The sequence below is a fragment of the Aedes albopictus genome, chromosome 2, assembly GCF_035046485.1.
Source record: "Aedes albopictus strain Foshan chromosome 2, AalbF5, whole genome shotgun sequence".
Lineage (NCBI taxonomy): Eukaryota > Metazoa > Arthropoda > Insecta > Diptera > Culicidae > Aedes > Aedes albopictus.
In genome coordinates this window covers 208,031,393-208,054,926 of record NC_085137.1, presented here as the reverse complement: position 1 = coordinate 208,054,926, position 23,534 = coordinate 208,031,393, and the positions used below count along the sequence as shown (strand labels likewise).

Here is a 23,534-nt window from a genome sequence, read left to right as displayed (position 1 = left end):
TTAACCATCGGTTAAATGTTTGTTTACAATTGTCTTCGCCTAAGGAGGATGCAGGCAAATGTGTGCGTGTTTTTTTTTGCATACGAGATATCGTATTTCACAACCACATAGAAATACATAGAAATATTTTAAAGCTTATGCTCTATCGTACTTTGAACACATGATTTGATTTGGATTGTGAAGAATTTGACCTACGGACCCAACAAACATTTTTGCTGTACAAGAGTGGAACAAACAACTGTAAACTTTAGCTTAAGAAACTGTTATTCAGCTAGTTATGTTTCTTAGGCAATCACGCTATTTGGCCATCCAATGTACCATAGTGCCACGTAGAAGGTGTGCCGGAAATAGATGTGAACTTGAATTCTAGAGACAATTCGACAATGATTTTTCATAAGGGCCTAACTGATTTCATCGATTTCTCTTCGTCGACTGTCTCTTTCGCTAATAACTTGATCAAAACAAACAATATCATTACCCAAGTAACAATTTCATTGCTGATTGGTTTTCTTTGATTTTATCAGGGTTTTATTACAGCAATAATTAAAACTCACAGTTTTATGACTGCTTTTATAAAAACCATTGATAAAATGTTTTATAGTATACTTGAAGATATCCATGAAGTCAGATTTTAAGAGTAAACAAAACTTTCCGATATGTAAACCTTCTGGCAATCATTATTACCACAATAAAACTGTTGAAACTCTCAACAGATGGCGATTAGCAACGACATCTGTTGACGGAAAAGCAGAACTGCGACACTGCTAGGTTTATTGCGGTCATCATAAAAGTAAACTTCCTTTCGTTTCATTTTCACTGATTATAGTTGTCGCCATATTGAAGAATTAGCTAACGTGAATGGAAGATAGTTCATTTTGCTCAAATTAGCAATGAATTGATACTTTGCCACCATTTCCATAACATGCTCACATAAATAAACTCTCTCTGCTGAGTTTTTCTGTGATTCGACATAGTTTTACTAAATTCACAAATTGATTTATTTCATTCCAAGATGATAATATTCACTATTTTCGAAGCGCATTAAAATTATGATTCTGCAACCCCAATATTCACGGTAAATTCGAATGCGCATAAGGCTACCAGCACAATAACTACTGAAATATTGCTTTGAAATAATCGCTTTCTACTTACAAATGATGTATCCTCCTGAACTTTACGTGCCATCGAAGAAGCTTCTCTGCATCTTGAGCTGTCATAGTTTTTGTTGAAAAAAAAAAACAACAACAATCGAGAATTTTTCAACTAGGTTTTAAAACGGGTTTATTGCTACTTTTAATGCGGTTTGCAAAACCTCTCCGAGAGTGGTCCACTTAGCCGGAAGATGCTCTTAAAGAGGTTATCAAGAGGTTTTGATGTATGATTCAGTTTTATTGTAAGTTTTATAAAATTGGTCATGAAGATCTCTTGTAGAGCCGAACAAAACTTAAAATGTTACTTGGGTATCCTTTTTCTCTATAGCAACATGTAGTCGTCTTCTTCGCATTTCAACCAAAAAATCTTTGGAAAACTCAAAACACATTCTGTGATAACACAAAGAGAGGATCGATGAAGAGAACTCGAAAATGTCAGTTAGGCCCAAATGAAAAATCAGTGTCGAATTATTGGATTTTATTTTTTAAGGAAATTGTAGTATACAATATTTTTTTTTCATGATATGAAAGCTAATGTATAAAGTAGTACATAATTGATACGAAATTCGCCATGAGGCGTTCGGTGAGGCGCAAGAATAAAATATTGTGGATTGAAGGATTGTGCAGTAGCGTGGGTCATCGGAACCGTTTTCTCAGATCAAAGCTTTTTTGGTTGCGTTTCGTACAATCTTGCAATCGTTGAGTATCTGTGCAAAATTTGAGCACGATCGGTTGCGTCTACACTTTGCGCATTGCAATTGAAATTTGTATGGGATTTTGTATGGGAAAACATACTTTTTGCATTTTTGTCATAAGTTGAAAAAGTTTGTCTGAAACTTTTTAACCGATACTGTAAAATGGTAGCCTAGGATGTTCTGAAAAACTTTGTTGAAGACCGCAAAGCGATCCGATGCTTGTGAAAATATTTATAGCTAACGAACCGCATGCATGTGTTTATGTTTTAACATGTAATTTAGAAGGAATAACAATAACAACAAAATCATGCTTTTTCGCCAAGCAATACCAACGATATAACTTTTTTCATAAGCATCAGATCACTTCGAGGTCTTCGACAAAGTTTTTCAAGACACCCTAGGCTATGTTTTTACTTTATCGGTTACATGGTTTTAGAATAATTCGAGCTATATGTACCGAAAGGCTATATGTTCACTCCAAAAATGAAATCTTGATAGAACCCCCGGAGGGCCAAGTCTTATATACCAATCGATTCAGTTCGACGAGTTGAGATGATGTCTGTGTGTGTGTATGTGTGTGTATGTATGTATGTGTGTGTGTGTGTGCGTGTGTATGTGTGTATGTGTACAAAAATGTCACCTCACTTTTGGATAGTAAATATCATCCGATTTATGGGCCCATATAGCCGAGGCGGTAAACGCACGGGTATTCAGCATGACCATGCTGAGGGTGACGGGTTCGATTCCCGGTCGGTCCAGGATCTTTTCGTAAAAGAAATTTCCTTGACTTCCTTGGGCATAGAGTATCTTCGTGCCTGCCACACGATATACACATGCAAAATGGTCATTGGCAAAGGAAGCTCTCAGTTAAAAACTGTGGAAGTGCTCATTGAACACTAAGCTGAGAAGCAGGCTTTGTCCCAGTGAGGACGTTACGCCAAGAAGAAGAAGAAGAAGAAGAAGAAGAAGATATCATCCGATTTCAACGCTTTAGGTTTCAATCGACGCGGAATATTGTTCCATTGTTTCCTATTGAAAATGGTTTGAATCGGTCCAGCCGTTCCGGAGTTATGGCCAATTAGGTGTTCCGGACCGGTACCCCAGGAAGGGGCCAGATATGAAATTGCAACAAACCCATGCATGCGACCCATCAAACCACGGCATTTTCGTTCATCTGATGAACGGTAAGCAGGAAAATAGTCGCAGACTATATCTGAACCGGTAGTGTTCCGGAACCTGTTCCGGGTGTCCCGCCGGAAGTGGCCAAATATAAAAGTGTACCAAACCCATGCATGCGACACATCAAATCGCAGCTTTATGTATAACCTGATGAACGGTAGACTGGAAAATAGTCTAAGACCATATCTAAACCGGTAGCATACCGGAACCGGTTCCGGGTGTCCCGCTGGAAGTGGCCAAATATAAAAGTGAAACAAACCCATGTATGCGACACATCAAATCACCGCTTTTTCTGTAACCTGATGATTGGCAAACAAGAAAATAGTCTCTGATATCTGATCTGGTAGTGTTCCGAAACCGGTTCCGGGTATCCCGCCGGAAGTGGCCAAATATAAAAGTGAATCAAACCCATGCATGTGACACATCAAATCGCAGCTTTTTCTATAACCTGATGAACGGTAAATAAGAAAAAAGTCGTGCACTATATCTGACCGGTAGTGTTACGGAACCGGTTTCGGATCATATCTGAACTGGTAGTATCCCGGAACTGGTTCCTGATCAAGGTTGTTAACCGATAAATTATCGACAGTTAACTCATCGCAAACTCGATAACGATAAAGGTTGCTCGATAATCTATCGATAACGATAATCAAACGATAAATCAACGCGAAGATCAACGTACCTTCGATAATTTTCGATAAATCTAGTTACCCTAGTGACGGCATCAACAACGGTTCAGATCGCGAAGAAAATTTTTCGGAGACGCTATCTGCCGTTCTAAGCATATCTGTACCATGTTCAAAAATGTGCAACTGAGAAAACTGCGATTAAAGTTAATAACGTATTTTTCTAATTGACCAATAACTACAGTACCACAACGGCACATGCAGCTGTATTTCTATTAAAATGGATTATATCTAAAGTGGAATCAGTGAAGTTGCCTTTTTTAGCGCTAAAAAAACATTTAAATTTTGAATAAATAGTTCCCAGCGGGACAGTTATGCTGTGAAACACAACGCAAATTTGAAATTTCCACGCATACTTTTCGCAGTCTTTGACTGTATTTCTTTTAGTGGGACAGATATGCTTGGAAATGCAACAATGGGACAATATGGCTTGGTATTTATTTTCAAAATTTCAGAACAAACTAAGGACTTTTACAAGTTTACATGTAAATACACATACAATTATGCCGATAGGATGAAAAAAGTGAAAAATGATGAAAATCAACATGGGACAGATATGCTTAGAACGGCAGTTATCGAGTCGATAAATTCCACAGTTAACTGTATCGCCGATGACGTTTCCGCCTCAAGACGTTATCGTTATCGACGATAAACGATAACAGACGTTAACTTTATCGCCGATAACGATAATTTATCGATTAACAACCTTGTTCCTGATGTCCCGCCGGAAGTGGCCTAATTCATACATGCGACACATCAAATCGTAGCCTTTTCGATAGCTTGTACGATCAGCAAGAAAATAAGCTAAGCCCACATTAGAAACTACGGATAGTGTTCCGGAATCGGTTCGAGGTGTCTCGCTGAAAGTGGCCGAATGCAAAAACAAACCAAAAAAATATTCGCGACACATCAAATGGCATTTAAGGTATCCTGATGAACGGTTACAAAGAAAAAATATCCCAGACCATGCTTGGGAGAACTAGTAGTGTCCCGGAATCGGTTCCCGGTGTCCCTCCGGATGTGATCAAATGTAGAAGGGAACCGAACTCCATGCATGCGCTTCATCAAATCGCGGTTTTTTCGATATGCTGATGAACGGCAATTAAGAAAATGAGCTGAGATTACGTTCCACAACCGGTTTCAGGTGTCCCGCCGGAATTGGTCAAATGTAAAAATAAACCATCTAAATTTTCCGGAACCGGTTAAGAGTGTCCCACTGGAAATGGACATATATAAAAGTGGATCAAACCCATGCTTGCGGTATCAAATCACTTTTTTTGGCAGTAACCTGATACGTGGATAATAAGAAAATGGGCACAGTCCACAGAAGTTACCACCGGTAGTGTTTTTAAATCCGGGTAACCTGATTGGCAGTTTTCATAAACTAGTGAACATAAGGTAGTGTTCCGTAATCATTTCCGGGGGTCTCGTAAGCAATACAAAATAGACTGAGACTACATAAGAGGCTACCGGTGGTGTTGCAGAAGCAGCGTTGGGTGCTTCAGCGGAATTACGAAAGTGAACTAAATCAATGCAAGCGATGGATATGTGTAAGAGAACCAAAAACCTAAAAAAACTAAAGCGATCTCATTAAATCCCACAATTAGATTCCTCAGACGTAAATTTACAGTATGATGGGTCAACGTTATATGGAAATATAATCATCAGCCCCGAACATTCTTTGAAATCTTTATTTGCGTCTAAAATTACTGCGCAAAATTTTGATGCGACTGGAGAGCGAGCTCTGTAATGTGGTTTATATTTGAATGTGATATAACATTGGCAATTCAAATTACTACATAACATATTTTACATGGATCTTGTAACCAATGATAACAAAATATAGCATAAAGTGTGCAGATTAAACTTTGTCAAAATGATCTGTGAAAAAGTTAAATCCTGGCTAGTAATTGCCATCTTGGTATGAGTCAGCCTCCAGTGAAGATTATCAAGCAGTCAACTAAAAGGTCTGATACTTTCGGCCCTGCCCATACGTTGAACATATCTTAGGAATAAGTACCCCAATTCGATGATGACCTTGAATTTCTAAATAAAGTATTCTCATGATTCAGAAATTCGTAGGTGGTACAGTCCCAGATTACTGTTATGAGCATTTCCTCCTTCTCGTCCGTTACCAAAGCACAGAGTTTTGGGCCTCAAATTTTGGGGCTGATCACTGGCTCTAAGGCAAGATTGATTGCGTCGACGGAAAGATTATTAGTACATATTCGACGAGAAAGGCACTATCACCACTAGGTGGATTAATCTGGGTTTTTAGTTTTTGAGATATGATGTTTTAAATACATATTTTAATACTGGCTGCTCAAAAATTGCCTGATATTGTAATCATCATAAAAAAAACTATACCATGCATTGCTTTTTTAAATGATTGCTGACTTTTTTGGTATCCATAGCTTTATAAGGATTCAAAATATAATCAAATTGAAAGCATGTTTTGTATGGGAAACATTGGCCTTTTATTTTCAAAAAAATATATCTCAAAAACTAAAAAACAGACATTTTTGAATTTTTGATATATTACGCCAAATTTCCTGAATTTTCTATGTTTGAAATAAAAAAGCTCCAGTTCGTCGTATGTATGTCTACGTGCACTCTTCTCTCCTACTTACTCTCGTTATAATGTGTTGACAATCCTAATTACAATTATTAAATCATAAATTCAGATTCAAAATGCCGTTCTCATCTTTCATCATCACACATATTCCACAGAGCACACATACCATGATTGTGCATATGTATACGCATATGAATCCCTCTTTTGTTTTTGTTGTTAATTAGTAGGATGCCCGTCGAGAATGCCTTCTTCGTCGACACCAGACAAGCAGTGTTTTAGTTCTCACTTTAGTCGGGAACGAGTAGCACAGCTGAACGTACGAAATTTCATTAAGCGCTCCCATATGGGTTCTGTTGCATTTTCCCGAAGGATGCTCAGTGATACCCGCGCTTGAAGCATGTGGAGATACGCTCTTGCCTGACCTGAAGAAAATAATACCTGAGGAGTATAAATATGAGCCATTCAAATTCATTTATATGGTATGTGGGGGCAAGATGGGTCAGGGGGCAAGATGGGTCAGTACCGTTTTCAATCGCACAATATATGTTTTGAATCTTTCAATAATTTTCCCAGATGAACGACGGGGATACACAAAAAAGTGGTATATTGTTTTGAAAATTCTACACGTTCGTCGCACAGAAATAAATAAAATATTTTTTCGTTATACTCCTTATGCTATACATTCCATATAACTACGTGTATTGTGTAGACGGGGCAAGATGCACAGAAAAAAATATTCATGTAAAATTCAGCGAGAAATCATGCACATAAAGGGAATGCTAGAGTTAGTGCATATTTACATGAGATATCGTGTAAAATTACGTTACAATCGTGTAAATTTCCGCTAATAGTCACGTAACCGGTTGGAGTCCATGATGGTTTACGCGATGGTTGGCGGAAATTTACACGATGGTAATGTAATTTTACATTATATCTCATGTAAAACTGCACTAATTCTAGCATTCCCTTTATGTGCATGATTTCTCGCTGAATTTTAATTACATATTTTTTTCTGTGTGGGTCACCCTAATTTTTCGGTATGTTTGCATAGTTTTTGAAAATGTTTTATTTTTCATGGAAAGGCTATTCTGTGACCTACATTATCGAAGCGATGAGAGCACTGAAAATTTAAGAACATATTTTTTTAATTTTCCTTCAAAAAATATAGGTTTTCAAAGTCCGTTTATGGCAACCCGATCAAAAATCTTCTAGTTCTGAGAATAATCTACCGATATGTTTCAACACTTTCTTCATGTAATCTGTACGTCTATGAAGCTTAGATGTATAGAGAAAAAACTAGAAGATATAGTATTTTTTGTTGGAGGAAAATCGAGTTTTCTTATAGCTGACCCATCTTGCCCCCGTTAAAATGAGGTGGGGCAAGATGGGTCATGCTTTGAAAATTGTTTGTCAAGAAGCAGGTTTCAAACTTTATTACCTTTTTATACTCTTATATCATAGCTGACTAGTGTATCTGAGAGTCGTGGTAGAATACAGAGAAATGCGATTTATATTCAGAAAGTTATAGGGATCCATTTCTTAGGTGACCCATCCTGCCTCCACTTACCATACGAATACAAGTTTGAGCCTTTCCCACGGCATGGCGATAGCTGCTGCCCAGACAGCCAGGAGTCGTATAAGTATGCACGCATTACGTCGTATAAAGTACTATTTTAAGTAACTATTGCACACATGTACGGCGCAGGGACAATTTTCATCGCATATGTTGTTATTTTTTGAACTTATTGCCTTGAATCTGCTTAAGTCTTTTAAGAACATAAATCAGCTCATATAAGGTATGACTACATCGCCAAGGATGGAAGAAAATCACTTCTAACGATAAATGACACACCATACGAACAATCAAAGATAGCCGTTGCTCTTGCGGTAGCATGATGCGACACCCTCGCGCTGTGCTCGTATCACAGAGCAATCAAACATCTGATGCACGCTTTATCGCGGGATCCATCGTTATCGGATCATGTTACAAGTCGCGATACACTTTATTCATCACGATCATGGCCACTTTTGCACCCGGAACCAAAATTCATGATCTGGAATATTACATTCATATACAGATCGTGAAGCTTCAGCAATAAGAATGCACAAAAAGTGGTCGAAAATCGAAATTTATCATTTAGACTTCATGATAACGATCGCATCGCGGCCGCACATGCCGAGCGATTCATTATTCGGGGAGCATGGGTTGTTATGAATGCTTGACGACAAAATTCTATCGTTGTTGCTATGATCGCGCGAAGCCTTCCAACCGCGACACATTTGGGATCCTATCATGATCACTAGATTTCCATCCTTGTACATCGCAAATAAAAAAAATGGAATTCTAATGTTTTATTGTGATTTAAAAAACCCATTCGCATAAACATGTGAGTGAACTCAGAAAGTGCCAAATAAATTTGCTCAACTACGCAATGTAATGATAATACGACTTTACTTGGTATTTTATCTTATTATGACAGTTTGACTCGTATAGGTGAAAGAATTAAGTCGCATAAATGTAGGAATAAAATTGTTAAATCACACATACAAAGTCGCATAAAGATGAATTGTTTATGTTGATATTATACGGATTCATATGCGATTACAATAAAAAAAGGTTCTCTGTGACTTCGAGTGCAGTGTCAAATAGTTACGAGAAAGTGAGCAGCCATCATTACGGTCACTAAGTCTGCCTTTTTTTTGATTTTGTGATCCTCATAATGAATGCCAGAAATTTGTAGTGAAAACAATGCGAAGAATCTGGCTTCGTCGTTTTCAACTTCAGATAGTCTGCTGAATTCGCGCAGTGTAGGTAAACTGAACACATTTCAACATATCCTGAGGTTAGTTAAGTGTCATGATAATTGATCAACCTGTTTAATTTGTAGTCTTTGGTGTTATGAGTAAAGACACGGACACCGTCTTCAGCTAGAGGCTGTACAGACTGAACGAAACTTAACACTAGACATCGGATACACGGATCATAATATTATTGAAACAACGATCGTATTCGATTATTTATAAGCGATTTCTGGTGCGTTTTCGGTCCTCGGATTACTTATAAATCAACTGTTTTAATCATTTAACTGTTTAATTTTTAACAGTTTTTAATTAACTAACTGTTTTAGATATTTAATCGTGCTCGGGATGGTTACATTCTTGTTACTTTGCTCAAACTCAGCTTGCTGTTTTATAAAAATTACATCATAATGTGATTACTTCAATTATTTTTACATATTTTGGCTAGTTAAAACTAATTTAAACTTATGCTGTTTTGCTAGATTTTCCTGGTAACCTTACTGCTGGCGACGCAAAAGTCCCCCTGCCCCCCACAAAACATCGAAAAGCCAGGAATCTTATTCAACCAAACACCGTCTATCGTACTACCATCCCGGCAAATGCAAGAGTAGGTTATCCGACCGCCTTGCACCGGTAAGACGGCAAACAAATTTCTTATGCATACGCTTTTCAGCACACTAGCGTAATTATTTATTTTACGAAAACAATGGCTTTGAAAGCCTTTTGAAAGCTGTTTGCCTCCTGATGAGATTTTCCGGTGCTGTTATTGTCAGCACCTGTTATTTATGGCCCCCTTTGCTTCTGCTGGTGGAACAACGACCCGTCCGTGCCGGGCGCAATGGAATTCTATCTAAACCAAAGAGCCTGAAACACCTCTACGGAATTGCAATCGAGCAAGAGTGACGACATAATGCTTGAATTGAGCACACTGTCTTACCTACTACATATGGACTGAAGTCGGATTCAGCCGGACGGACAGGATGCTAGGTATGTCAAGGTTTGCTCCTTTCGGATATGATCAAGGACTCTGGCAAATTAATTAGGCTTGTTGTTGTGTCGGACACGTGTGAAGCAGGCCAGGATAAGGTCAATTCATTGTGCCTACCAGCTCAATGTCGGTCCGACCAAGAGACGATATGTGTGCGATAATGATTTATATGGGGCATCCGTTATAGGTGCGGGGTACTTACTGTATATTCGTATCGCTCCATCGGTTTCCCCTCGAGGGTTCTTGGCTACACACTTGTAGGTGCCGTAATCGCTCTGCTGGATGTTGAAGATGTGCAGCCTCATGTGCGTTTTGTAGATTGGCATACCCACGGTGGACTCCGTCCTGTGAATGGGGAAATTTAGAAGGAGATTTCATTCATAACTAATTGGGTATGCAGATGAATGGTTTCAGAAAAAATGCAGCCATGTTTAAAAAGACTGCGACAACAAGGTCGATTTTTTGAAACAAAGCTTTTTCTATCCTCTTCGGCATCCAAAAAACTATGCAAAGTTTGGATGAATTGGTGATCTCTCCGTATTCCGCATTGCAATTGAGATTGTATGGGAAAACGTACATTTTTGAATTCTTGTGACTTACTTCTAACAAGTAAAGGTTTATTTGACCTCAACACAAAAAAAACCTGCGCAGCCGTGACTCTTCTGTGACAAGTGTGTTACTTCGGATATATACACCTATTTGTTCAACATCACATTGAGGATAAGAAATCATCAAAAATTGTACGCCACTATTCTCGGTTTGAGACTGCCGCTCTCCATCCTCGGTCACGCCCTTTATTCGCGCTCCACGTCTTTCGCCTCCTTGTGCCAATTGTATCAGTAGCGAATATTAACTTTACAGGGCTGTTGTTCGATATTCTTGCAACATGCTCTGCCCACCGTATCCTTCCGGCTATTGTTCTACCTTCTGGATGCTGGGTTCGCCGTAAAGTACAGCGAGCTCGTGGACCACACACCGTTCTCCTGCACACCGCCGAAGTTCGTCCTTAGCACGCATCGCTCGAAAATTCCAGTCCAAGTCTCGTGTCCGTAGAGGACCACTGGCCTTATTAGCGTTTTGTACATGGTGCATTTGGTGCGTGGGTGAGCCTTTTTAGACCGTAGCTTCTTCTGGAGCTCGTGGTAGCCCGTAGATGGGCCTTCGAATTTCACGACTAACATTGTTGTCAGCCATCAGTAAGGATCCGAGGTAGACGAATTCCTCCACCACCTCAAAAGCATCCCCGTCTATCGTAACATTACTACCCAGACAGATGCGGTCGTGTTCGGTTCCGCCTTCCAGCATGTGCTTTATTTTTGAGGCATTTACCACCAGTCCGACCTTTGCTGCTTCGCGTTTCAGGCGGGTGTACAGCTCTGCCACCTTTCCTAATGTTCTGGCGATAATGTCCATGTTGTAGGCAAAGCACACAATTTGGCTGGATTTCGTGAAAACCAAGGTGAAAACCGTACCCCGGCTCCCCAGTAGCACCTGCAACATCATTCAAAATGTGGCTTTCTGTGCTTTGATCTAAATGAGTTGCACTAAAAGCACACGTACCTTCCATCTGGTCAATTAAGTTGCATTTAAGTACTAAATTTCGTAAAGTTTCGGCTTTGTTTCATAGAAATCACTAAATACCTCGTGTTTGACATTTATTTATGGAGGCGGAGCTTACACAATTCTCACAAGTAATAAAACAGTCAGCTTGCATTAAATGTGCTATGTTACAGCCATGCAACATCTAACTCTGGTTTATTTGTTTAGATTATATTTTAAACTAGCTGTACCCGGCAAACTTTGTCTTGCCTACTGCGTTTTTTGACGTTTCAAGTCTCTAGCCAAGCGACCAAGTCCCCGTTCAAAATGTATGAAAACCCGATTTTCAAAAATTCTCATTTTTTTCATGTTTTTTGCCTCATAAACCTTCCTTGGGTGAAAACTAACAGAACAAAACTAAGACGACCAAAATCGGACCTCTCGTTCGCAAGTTATGCGCGGTCCCACGTATGCCACTGCATTTTTATATATATAGATGTCTTGTGAAAAAGTTGCGCGTCTTCTCAGTTTGACAGTTCTCTATTTTGTGACAAAGAAGGTGCAATGAAGTAACAAATAACTTCAGTAGCTTTAATGGTGTGTTGAGCAGCAATTCTCTCGCAGAGCGTTTGGTGTAGCATGAAAGGTGAGTAGTTAATACTCCTGGTGTCCATTAGACCTGTTTTTTTTTTTTTTTTTTTTTTTTTTTTAAACAAACAAACATTTATTATTTCTTTTTTTAACATTAATACATTATTCATTGATAATTTAAACGTAACTTCTTTTCCGTAAACATCCTCCACAACCATTGCTTAAACTGTCCTGGTATCATCTGAAGTCCTCATGTATTGCGCGGTGCTATGATGTGATTACCACCTTGGATTTCCAGTTTTATAGAGTTGTAGTGACTTTTGTAGGCGCATCAATCAAGCGGACCATAACGGTGCTAAGAGGACGTCAAAGGAATAGAAATCGAAAAACGAAAATAATACAATTATAAGAAAGTAATTAGTTTTGATTGATGATATCCCTAGTGAGGAACTTTTCCTCTTTTAAAGGGATATTGGACGGTTAAGTTACTAACAATACTAGATTTATCATTAATTTACAATATAAATTGTCGAACATCTGCTTTAACATGACTTTTAACAAGTTGTTTAAACTTCTGGAAGTTCAATTGGTTTTTTATGCTAGGTGGTAATAAGTTATAGCGAGTTTTTCCGTAGTAGTTAAAAGATTTTTTCCCAGTTTCGGTTCTACATCGAGATACAAACAGTTGATCTCTATTACGAGTGTAATGTGGATGATCACGTTGCGATAATACAATGTTATGGTGTGCTTGTTGATTGTGCAAAAGATTATGCATATTGCAGACCGTTTGAATCTCCTTTAAGGCCATAATAGGGAGAATTGAAAGATCAGCTTCTGTATATAATGTTTCTGTTGAAAACAATCTGTCCTTATTGTATACAGCCTTAATGCAGCGATTCTGTATAGATTGAAGTGGTTTCAACTTGTTTTTCGCAGCAGAACCCCAAATAGAGACCATATATTGAAGCTTCGATTGTATAAAAGCGTGGTACATGCTGATGAGCTGTTTCCGAGGAACGAATTTGCATAATTTCCATAGAATACCGCAAAATGAACTTAATTCACTAGAAAGCTTCTCGATATGTGTGTTCCATTTCAGAAAAGGATCAAATATCAGCCCGAGGTATTTGAAGGCGTCTACTTTTTCGATTTTGGTTGAGTTAACAATGAGTTCATCATGATGCTCTGCACTTGATCGTTGAAGTTGGAAAACCATATATTTGGTTTTGGTGAGATTAAGTGATAGTAAGTTTTCATCAAAATATTCCTGAAGCAGGCACACTTCAGCAGTCATCCAAGCAATCATCTGATCAGGGTTAGAAGCACTGTACGAGAGACACGTGTCATCGGCGAAAAGTCGAGGTTTACCATGAAGCTTCAATCTTGAAATGTCGTTTATGTACAAAAGAAACAACAATGGCCCCAAATTACTGCCTTGAGGGACTCCCACCGACACAGGTTGCTTGGAGCTAAGCACTCCGTTTATAAAGACCTGTTGACTCCTACCACTCAAATAACTCTTGATCAAATCGTTAGCCTTTCCGCGAATGCCATAGCAATCCAATTTGTGAAGCAAAATTGTGTGGTCTATTGTGTCGAAGGCTTTTTTTTGGTCCAAAAAGATTACTCCCATACTTTTTTTCGTATCCATACAGTCATAGATGCTGTCAACCAACTCAGATGCAGCTATCCAAGTGCTTGAACCAGTTCTAAAGCCAAATTGATGTTTATAAAGAACATCGTTTTGGTTGAGAAAGCCTGTCAATCTGCTAATCAGTAATTTTTCTAGTATTTTACTCATAACCGGCAGTATGGATATGGGCCTATAATTATTCACCTCCATTTTATCCCCAGATTTGAATAATGGAATCACAGGAGCATTTTTTAGGCAGTTTGGAAAGCATCCAGAAATTATAATTTCATTAAAAACATCCATTAATAGTGTTGCGAAAAACATATGATGAGTCTTCATAAAAGTGGACGAAATTCCATCTAATCCACAGCTTTTTTTGATATCCAAATCTTTTATTTTTAAAATAACTTCCTGAAGCGTGGCAGGTTGCAAAAAAATCGATTGACTTACAGGATTAAGGGTTCTGAATTTGTTCACATTTCTACTACTTTTGATAGTGGACGCTAGCTGGGGACCTATAGTACTAAAAAACTTATTGAAACTTTCCGCTACTGTTGATGCATCATCTGTTACTTCATTTTCAATACGAAGGGTGATTCTATCTCTACTATGCTTACGTCCCAATAGCTCGTTGATATTTCGCCAAATGGAAGTTTGATTCTTCGTCTCAAACAGTTTTTCATAATAGGTTTTTTTTGCCCAACGTTTTTCTTGAACAACTTTTTTAGAGATGTGATTCAGCAAGCCTTTCAAATGCATGTTGTCCGGATTTCTTCTACTCCTTTTCAAAATGTTATCTTTGATTTGCAGCAACTTCCAAAGATTGAAAGACATCCATGGGCAGTGATTTTTTACTTTCGCATGTACCACGACAGTTCTAGAACACTGGCGATGTAAATCTTGGTATGTTTGCAGAACATAGTTTAACTTATCTTCCGCCGAGCTGTCAGGAACAGTTTCCATAGCTAAATTAAACATCTCATTGAGTTTTGAGTGATCCACAATCACTTTTTCAAGTTTGACCTTCTGAACCGGGTTTTTTAAACATATGGATGAGAGCACGAAACAATGATCACTGAAGTCAGTTGGTAGGGTTTCATTAACAACACAACCCAAAAGAGCATCGGAGCAAACAACATGATCCAACACATTTTTGCTTGCAGGCCTTGTTGGAAAGGTATTGGTAATTACAAAATTATAACATTTCAATAGCTGGTTATACGCTTGAACCATAGGGCAGTTCGTACGATTAACAGGAAAGTTTACATCACCGATCAACATGCAATATTTACTGTTTTGCTGATTCGAGAATATATTATCTAAAATTTTCAGAAATTCCGAGTAGATGTATGAAGGAGGTCTATATACAGCATGTATATCAAAAGGTGATGATGATACGTTCAATCGTATATGAATATGATGGAAACCGCGATCATGGACATTAACCATTTCGTCAAACTCTATGGTGTCACGTACATACACAGCTAAACCGCCTCCTTGAACATCATCGCGGCATGAAAAAAGGCCTCTGTATCCATCTAATTGAAAAAGTCCTATGCGATTAGATTTAACCCACGTTTCTCCAATAACCAAAACGTCTACGCTCCCACTGTAAAGTTCCAAAAACTCCTTGATAGCATCAAATTTTTCAGGATCGTTCATTGATCGGATGTTTATCTGCAACACTTTAAGATTGGCACGGCGTTTCTGAACGGTTTGAAGGTTCTTATTTAATAATTGGATATTATCAATATAAAAATTCTCCATTTTTAAAACAATTAATCAATTGGATATCAACTGGAAACATAAAAAAAAATCAATTATCATTTAAACGGATGCTTGAAGGTGTCAACTTTAACGCATGTAGCTCTTGCCTACTGGATATCTGTATTACCCGATTACTTCCGAACCTTCGTAGCAAAATCTTCCCACCATGTCCCGGCCACACATACTTCACATTTAGGACAGACTTCAAAGAGATAGTTTCACGTAGCAATTTCCTAGTAGACAAGGTTAGCTCATCGCGTATAGTTATTCTGTTATCTTTGCCACTGAAGGCCTCAGTTAACGCTGCAGCCTTCAATTCACGTTGTCGTTGCAAAAACTCCTTTTTTGCACTGTAATTGGAAAAGGTCACTATTATGGGAGGAATACGCCCTTTAGATTTCTCAAACAATCGCCTTGCATGAGTAATAGCGTTTTTGTCGAAATTGCAACCAACGGTAACACTCAATTTCAACACAAGCTCACGAGTATTCTCCTCATTGATCATAGGCAGACCCAACACAACAACATTCTTCGATACTGATGCCAACCTCATCCTATGCAATTCAGATTCCAAATGATCAACCTTTGCTGCAAGCGCAGCCTGTACCTCGCACCGCTTTGAAAAAATAGACTGAGCATCAACGCTCTCATCTCTGAACCCGTCAAAAACAACTTTGAACGCTTGAAAATCTCCCTGAAGAGATTCAAAACGATTTGACATGAATTGTTGTGAACTCTCGACAAGATTCAATTTTTCGAGTAGACCAACAACTTGCATTCGTGTTTGGTCAATAGCAGACTTGAGTTGAATCGCTTCTACTTGTGACTGCTTTATTGATTCCGCCAAACATCGCAGCTGATAAATAATTTCATCATCAGAGCCCCGACCCGAACCGACACGCGAAAATATATCGGCACACTCAACCGAACACACGAAGTCCTTTCTCCTAGCCTTCTTGACTGCATTACCAAACATCTTCCGGCAACGGAAATGTATGGACCTGCAGCAATTCATGCATTCAATCACAAGGCGTGCATCTGTTTCAACCTTCTCGCAATCATAACAAATGATATCGTTCTCTTGATCCGACATTGTAAACAACACAGCAGAACAGTAGTGGTATTGCACAATACCCTCTTATACACCCGAGTTGCGATCTGTATATTGACTACGACAACAAGCGATGGGTAGCACCAGCTATCGTTGTGAACTGGTCAAGGTATGCTCTCCTATTGTTTTACGAAATGAGTCTATATGCTTTTGGAAAATTGCTAATAACTCGAAAGATACTTATGCTTTTCATAGACGACGAGGGGAATCTCTGCTGTCGAATATGCGCCATCCAACGCTACACAATTACTTAAAATATTTTATGTTTTCACCGCAAAAACAACGAAGTCTTTACGAGCACCGAAAAAAAGCAGCATATGATAAATCCAGTGATGCCAGAAACTGAAACTTTGAAACTTTTTTTCTCCGATTCTCCGTGACACATCAAAATATCAATCCACATGCAAAAACAAGTCTTCAGTCCAAAATTGAGCTAAATTGATAAAGATCAAGGGGGAGTCGCTGAGCACATCTTTACTTGCGCCGATTATTTTCAGTGTGCCACCGGGTATTGAATTGTGCCTCAGTGTGCCCCGAAGTGCCACTGCTTGATGATTCAGATTTTGCTTGGCAACTACCAAGACAACCAACTGTTTGTTTTCATTTTGCAGGTCAAATGCACATGGTTGCCTAGTTTTTTCACCCAAACTCAAGTGTCAAAATTGTGCCTCAGAGTGCCTCGGTGTGCCACACAGCGTATAAGACGGTGTGCTTGGCACCTCTTGGCACAATGTTCCAAGCGACTAGCCCCTTGATAAAGATTTAAAGGTGTATTAAATCAATTTTGTGTTTTTTTAGCCGTTTTCACAGAAATTTACTCAGAAATTCACAAAATTGCTCCGAAAACCGGCACCTTTACCGTAAGGATATAGTTAGAACAATACTCTACAACTTTGCCGAAGACACAACGGTGTTTAAATTGCGTATTTCAAAGTAATTCAATGATTTTAGTTAAAAAATCACGAAAAAACACGATATTTTTACCATTTCACATATAAAAGTCATGTATTTTACATTATTTTACGTGACTAAATTAATTAGCTATTACTCCTTTGTGTAACGAACATTTCGTTCATACATCGTTTTTGTGTAGAAATTCGTTTTCATTGACTAATTATCAAAAGTATGTCACCTTGATACTAAAAATCGCACAGAGTTACCAGCACGAATTAAAACAAAGTTACCCATGATTAAGACGTCATGCCATCGTATTCTAATGTCTTTTGATTTAAGTATCAGAAATGGTGCAGATGATAAGGCTCTAGCCTGCGCATCAGAAATTCCCAGGTTCAAGCTCAAATACATAATAAACTTTTTTTTCTTTCTTTGTAGCAGTGAGGATGATGAATCTGCCATGACTTACACGCAATCTCCCAAAAAAATAATGATCGGGACCTGCCAATTAAGCCCATTCCAGAACTAGCTAGATATTTAGTTTACTTGTTGACAATAAATCGTGTGGACGAGATCACCTGGGCGAAATATTGAGCATCTGTTTGATAATGATCAATTTAGCTAAAACAATTCAATACGATGATGGAACTGCTTCTGGATGCAACATTTATCATATAACTGTGGGTGGAGCTTACTTGTATCTATCTACCCACAAACCAACACAACTATACGATGAAGGGAAACTTCATTCTTACTATACACTCTACGGTTTCGAAACAAGGCTCTGATTCCAAATTGCAATGAAATGCAGTGTGTAGTTTCATTAACTTACAGCTGTATCGAGATGCAAAAAAAATCCTATTCCAGGACTCGAACCTTGAATCTTCGAATCCACAATCTCATGCTCAACCATCTGCAAAAATTTGAAACTGATGCAGATGAGACAAAGAAGTGTAATGACGTTTTCTTCATGGGTAACTTTGTTTTATTTTGTGCTGGCAACTCTGTACAATTTTTAGTATCAACGTGACCAACTTTTGATAATTAGTCAATGAAAACGAATTCCTACACTAAAATGATGTATGGACGAAATGTTCGGAACACATAGGAGCAATAGCTCATTAAATTAGTCACGTAAAACAATGTAAAATTACATGACTTTTACATGAAAAATCGTAAAAATATTGTATTTTTCCGTGATTTTCTGACGAAAATTGTTGAATAACTCTGAAATACGCAATTTAAACATCGTAGTGTTTTCGGCAAAGTTGTAGAGTATTGTTCTAACTATATTTTAACGGCATTTTCGGTACCTTTTCGGTGCAATTTTCTGGATATTGGAGTACATTTTCGTGAAAATGCTCGAATAAACACAAAATCGATTTGATACACCTCTAAACCTTTATCAATTTGGCTCATTTTTGGACTGAAGACTTGTTTTTGCATGCGGATTGATAACACTAGTTTACAAAATAAAACGAAAGTCGTGAACTTCTGTCAACGACCAAAATTTTTGAAGCACAATTTAGCACTGATTTCGAAACCGACCTTCAAAAATTTTAAAGTAGAACAGTTTTTGAGTTTTAGCTCAATATCGAGTTTTACAACTTTTCAAAATATGTAATTTACTTAAATTCAAATATATTGCGTTTTGTTCAACCAATTTTAAATCTTTTTCCATAAATTAAAAGCTGAATACAATACTGTTCGATCATCTGAATACAGGTTTTGCGTCAGATTGATGAAATTCAAGATATTGGCGAGTTTTAGGGATGATCTCCTTAAATTTTAGCAAAATTCCCAAAAAATTTTGAAGAAATGTATTTTTTTTCAATAAGAAAAAAACAATTTAAAAATTCTTTCTCGACGTTTATTTGACATATCATATGTAGGCGAGTTACAGTAAAAATTTCAGCTCAATCGAAGCATTGATTACGGAGAATGAGATGTTTGAAGTGAGCGACTTTGCTTAAAAATAGAACAAAAACCGATTTCAAATCATCAACCTTGTATGGAAAGTCGAAAAAATTTCCGCTCTACTGTATTTTTTTTCTTTTGCGTTTTCGAACTCAGGGCATGATTCTACACCAAAAATGATCATCAGCTTACCGAGTTCAAAAATGCTGTAAACTAGTGTAATTTGATGTGACACGGGTAGGTTAAAAAAAGTGAACAGATCTAGTGTCCATGCTTCGATTCTGGACAACATATTTTTTTTCCGTTTTTTAATTATTCTCTCTCATTCAAGTTGCCAAACGATTCAAAATCTACGCTTTTTCAAAGAAGAAGCAATTGTGTTCTGTCGTCTATAATACGGGCTTTGAATAAATTGCACTAAGGTTGCTGTTACTGGCTTTGAAACAAGTCGTGTAGCTTGGGCACTTCTAGAGTGATGTTGAAGAGTAGGCATGAAAGTCCATCACCTTGTCGCAGACTCCGGCGAGATTCGAATGAACTGGATAGTTAACCCGAAGCTCTTACGCAGTTTTGCACATCGTCCATCGTTGCATCAATCAGTCTAGTCAGCTTCTCAGGGAATCCGTTGTCGTCCATGATTCTTCAGAGTTCAGCGCAGTCGATACTATCATATGCCGCTTTGAAGTCGATGAACAGGTGATGCGTTGGGACCTGGTATTCACGACATTTTTGGAGGACTTGCCGTACGGTGGAGATCTGGTCCGTTGTCGACCGGCCGTCGATGAAGCCAGCTTGACAACTTCCCACGAACTCATTCGTTTTAGATGACAGACGAAGGAAGATGATCTAGGATAGCACGTTGTAGGCAGCATTCAAAATAGTGATCACTCTGAAGTTCTCACATTCCAAATGGTCGCCTTTCTTGTGAATGGGGCAGATGACTTCTTCCTTTCACTCCTCCGGTAGATGTTCGGTTTCCCATATCCGAACTATCAACCGGTGCAGACAGGTGACCAACTTTTCTGGGCCCATCTTGATAAGTTCAGCTGCGATACCATCCTTACCAACTGCTTTGTTGGTTTTGAGCTGACGAATGACATCCTTAACTTCCCTCAGCGTGAAAGTTGGTTCTTTTTCGTCTTAAGCTTCACTGGCATCGTCGTTTCTTCCGTTGCCGTGGTCTCTCATGCCGACGTTCTCCACGCCATTCAGGTGCTGATCGAAGTGCTGCTTCCAGTTTTCGATCACCTCACATCCGTTCGTCAAGAGGCCGCCGTCCTTATTCTTGCACATTTCTGCTCGCGGCACGAAGCCGTTGCGTGATGCGTTGAGCTTCAGGTAGAACTTCCGTGTTTCTTGGGAACGGCACAGCAGTTCAATTTCTTCGCCCTCCGCTTCTCCCAGGTGGCGCTTTTTCTCCCGAAAGAGGCGGGTCTGTTGTTTCCACTTTTGTTTGTAACATTCCACGTTCTGTCTGATCCCTTGCTGCAGCATTACCGCCCGCGCTGCATTCTTCTCCTCCAAAACCGTTCTACACTCTTCGTCGAACCATTCGTTTCGTCGATTCCGATCCGCGAACCCGATGGAGCTCTCGACTGAGTCGTTGATAGCTACTTTTACTATTTTCCAGCAGTCCTCTTCGTGCTCGCCCTCGTCTGGCAACGCTGCCTTGAGATCCTGCGCGTATGCTGATGCGACATTCGGTTACTTTAGCCGCTCAAGTTTGTACCGTGGCGGTTGTCGGTACCGCCACGATGACGGAAAAATTTGGGCGCAGTTTGACCATCACCAGATAGTGGTCGAAGTCGATATTAGCGCCACGATAGGTCCTGACGTCGAAAATGTCCGTGAAGTGCCGTCTGTCAATCAGAACGTGATCGATTTGCGATTCCGTCTGCTGTGGTGATCTACAGGTGTAACGATAAGCGAGGCTGTGTTGGAAAAAGGTGCTACGTATGGTCATGTTTTTGGAGGCGGCGAAATCAATGAGTCGTTCGCAGTTAACATTTGTCAGCTACTGGGCGCTGAACTTTTCAATCGTCGGTCCGAATTTCTCCTTCTGGCCTGAGCGTTTAGGTCTCCTATGATGATTTTGACCTCATGGCTTGGGAAGCGATCGTTCTCGCGTTCGAGCTGCGCGTAAAATGCGTCTTTGTCATCATCAATGCTTCCGGAGTGAGGCCTGTGTACGTTTATTATGCTGAAGTTGAAGAATCGGCTCTAGATTCTCAACCACAAACCGATCACGTGCCTGTGCATGTCGCTTATCATTATAAAAGCTGTTCCTCCTGCTTCCAGCGCTACGATGCCGAACCCGCGGTCCAAAAGTAGATCGGCAAGTATGCGGCGGGTGTTCCCAATGAAGTAGAGGATCGGCAGATCCACGTACCGAGTTTCCATTCGCAAGTTCTTTTTGTTCACTGGGGTCGTTGCCGATGGTCTCGGTTCGTATTATTCTGTTGATGATTTTCCGTTGCAATGCTTTTTTATGGCTGGTTCGTAGGGCTCGACACCAACCCCTTACTTTCCGGAGAACTATAGAGCACAGTTGACCTTAGAGTCCTTCTCTGGCACTCGTACGTTGATCAGCCACCCCTAACATGGGGATCAGACGCTGTTGTGAGTCTCTCTTCCTGGAGAACAGACGCTCACCCTTCCCTGCCAGCTTACGACCAAAGTTTCCACCGGGGTTGGTTACCGGATCTTCCCTAAGGTTGCTCGCAGTCCGGCCGGTGCCACTTGGTGGTAGGGATAGGAGTTGCTTGGCGGAGGCTAGTGTTCTCAATGGAATCTGTAATGCGCGATATACCCAGCCTTCACCGTGCCATGGTTTACATTATATCAAGGGTAAATATTCTTCATATCGAAGCACCATAATTGATATAACTTGTAAATTAAAAATCTATATATATAAAAATAAGTTTGAAATCCCTTTGAGGCAACAAAACTCACAAACGGCTGAACCAATTAGGATGGCTCTTGCACGGTTCGATTAGTTTTCATGGTGGCTGTGTTTATATGTACAAAAAGTTAAGAAAATCAATTAGAAAAGTAACAAAATTGAAAAAGAACTGATTTTCAATGAGCTGGGAAGGAAATCAACACAACCTAAATGAAATCAATCTAGAGTGCGGTGCTATTTTGAGCTCAACAGTTGTCAAACCACCACAAGATGGCAAGACAAAGTTTGCCGGGACAGCTAGTCTATTAATAAAAGTTAATTAAAGAAAGTTTTGAAGGGTATTGAAACCGTGTTCTGTATATTCCAAAATTGAAGATTACTAAATGAAACAAACCTGTACTTCCTGGAGTCGTGGATCATGTGCCCATCCTCCCGAGTCCAGTAGTTCAACGACGTCGGATGTGCCTCCGTGAAACACTCCAGTGTGATGTTATAATTGAGAGGAACTCCTACCAGCTGATGTGGTATCCAGAGCATCGGAGGAACTGTTGAAAAAAGACGAAACAGAAATCAGATACGTCATTCATCATCATCATCGTCATCATCAAGGTTGTGATTGAAAATGGCTAACTTTACTACATGAACGGACTATAGTGTGAACCTTGCATGTCGATCCAAATTAAGTCACGTTTATCAAATGCATCACATTCATATCCCGGGAGCGAGAGCGAGAGGAGAAAGGGCTTCCTGTATGTAGGATGCAGTATGTCCTGAACAAGTGGCACCGGCTGTTTTTGATTTCGTTCCAGGGCTCATTACTATGCGGGGGGTGGTTCATCGTATGCATCGTCGTGTTTGTTCCGCCGCCAGTAATCAATGGATGGGTGACACAAATTAAAGCAAAGTTTTAGATGAGCGACGAAGTCGGTGCACCATCCACATGGTGGAACGCTCATGCTTCCTCTCTGCATCGTCGTCGGTCGTTCAATTTGGCGTCAATGACTAGGCGAATGAAAGGTTTCATGTAAAAAAGACAACTTTCGAAAAGTCTAGCAAGAAACGGTAACATTTGTTGTGAAGAGAATGAATTTTTAATGCAATACACGT

General features: G+C 39.4%; 1 protein-coding gene across 1 annotated transcript in view; it reads right to left on the bottom strand.

The window, feature by feature from the left end:
* LOC115264937 (lachesin-like) overlaps positions 1–23,534 on the bottom strand; it is a 378,560-nt gene that overhangs the window by 82,148 nt on the left and 272,878 nt on the right. The window contains exons 7-8 of the mRNA XM_029869087.2: positions 22,822–22,972; positions 10,276–10,418 (exon numbers count right to left, since the gene is read on the bottom strand). Of these exons, the coding sequence (XP_029724947.1) occupies positions 10,276–10,418; positions 22,822–22,972 (294 nt within the window). The remainder of the gene's footprint in view (positions 1–10,275; positions 10,419–22,821; positions 22,973–23,534) is intronic.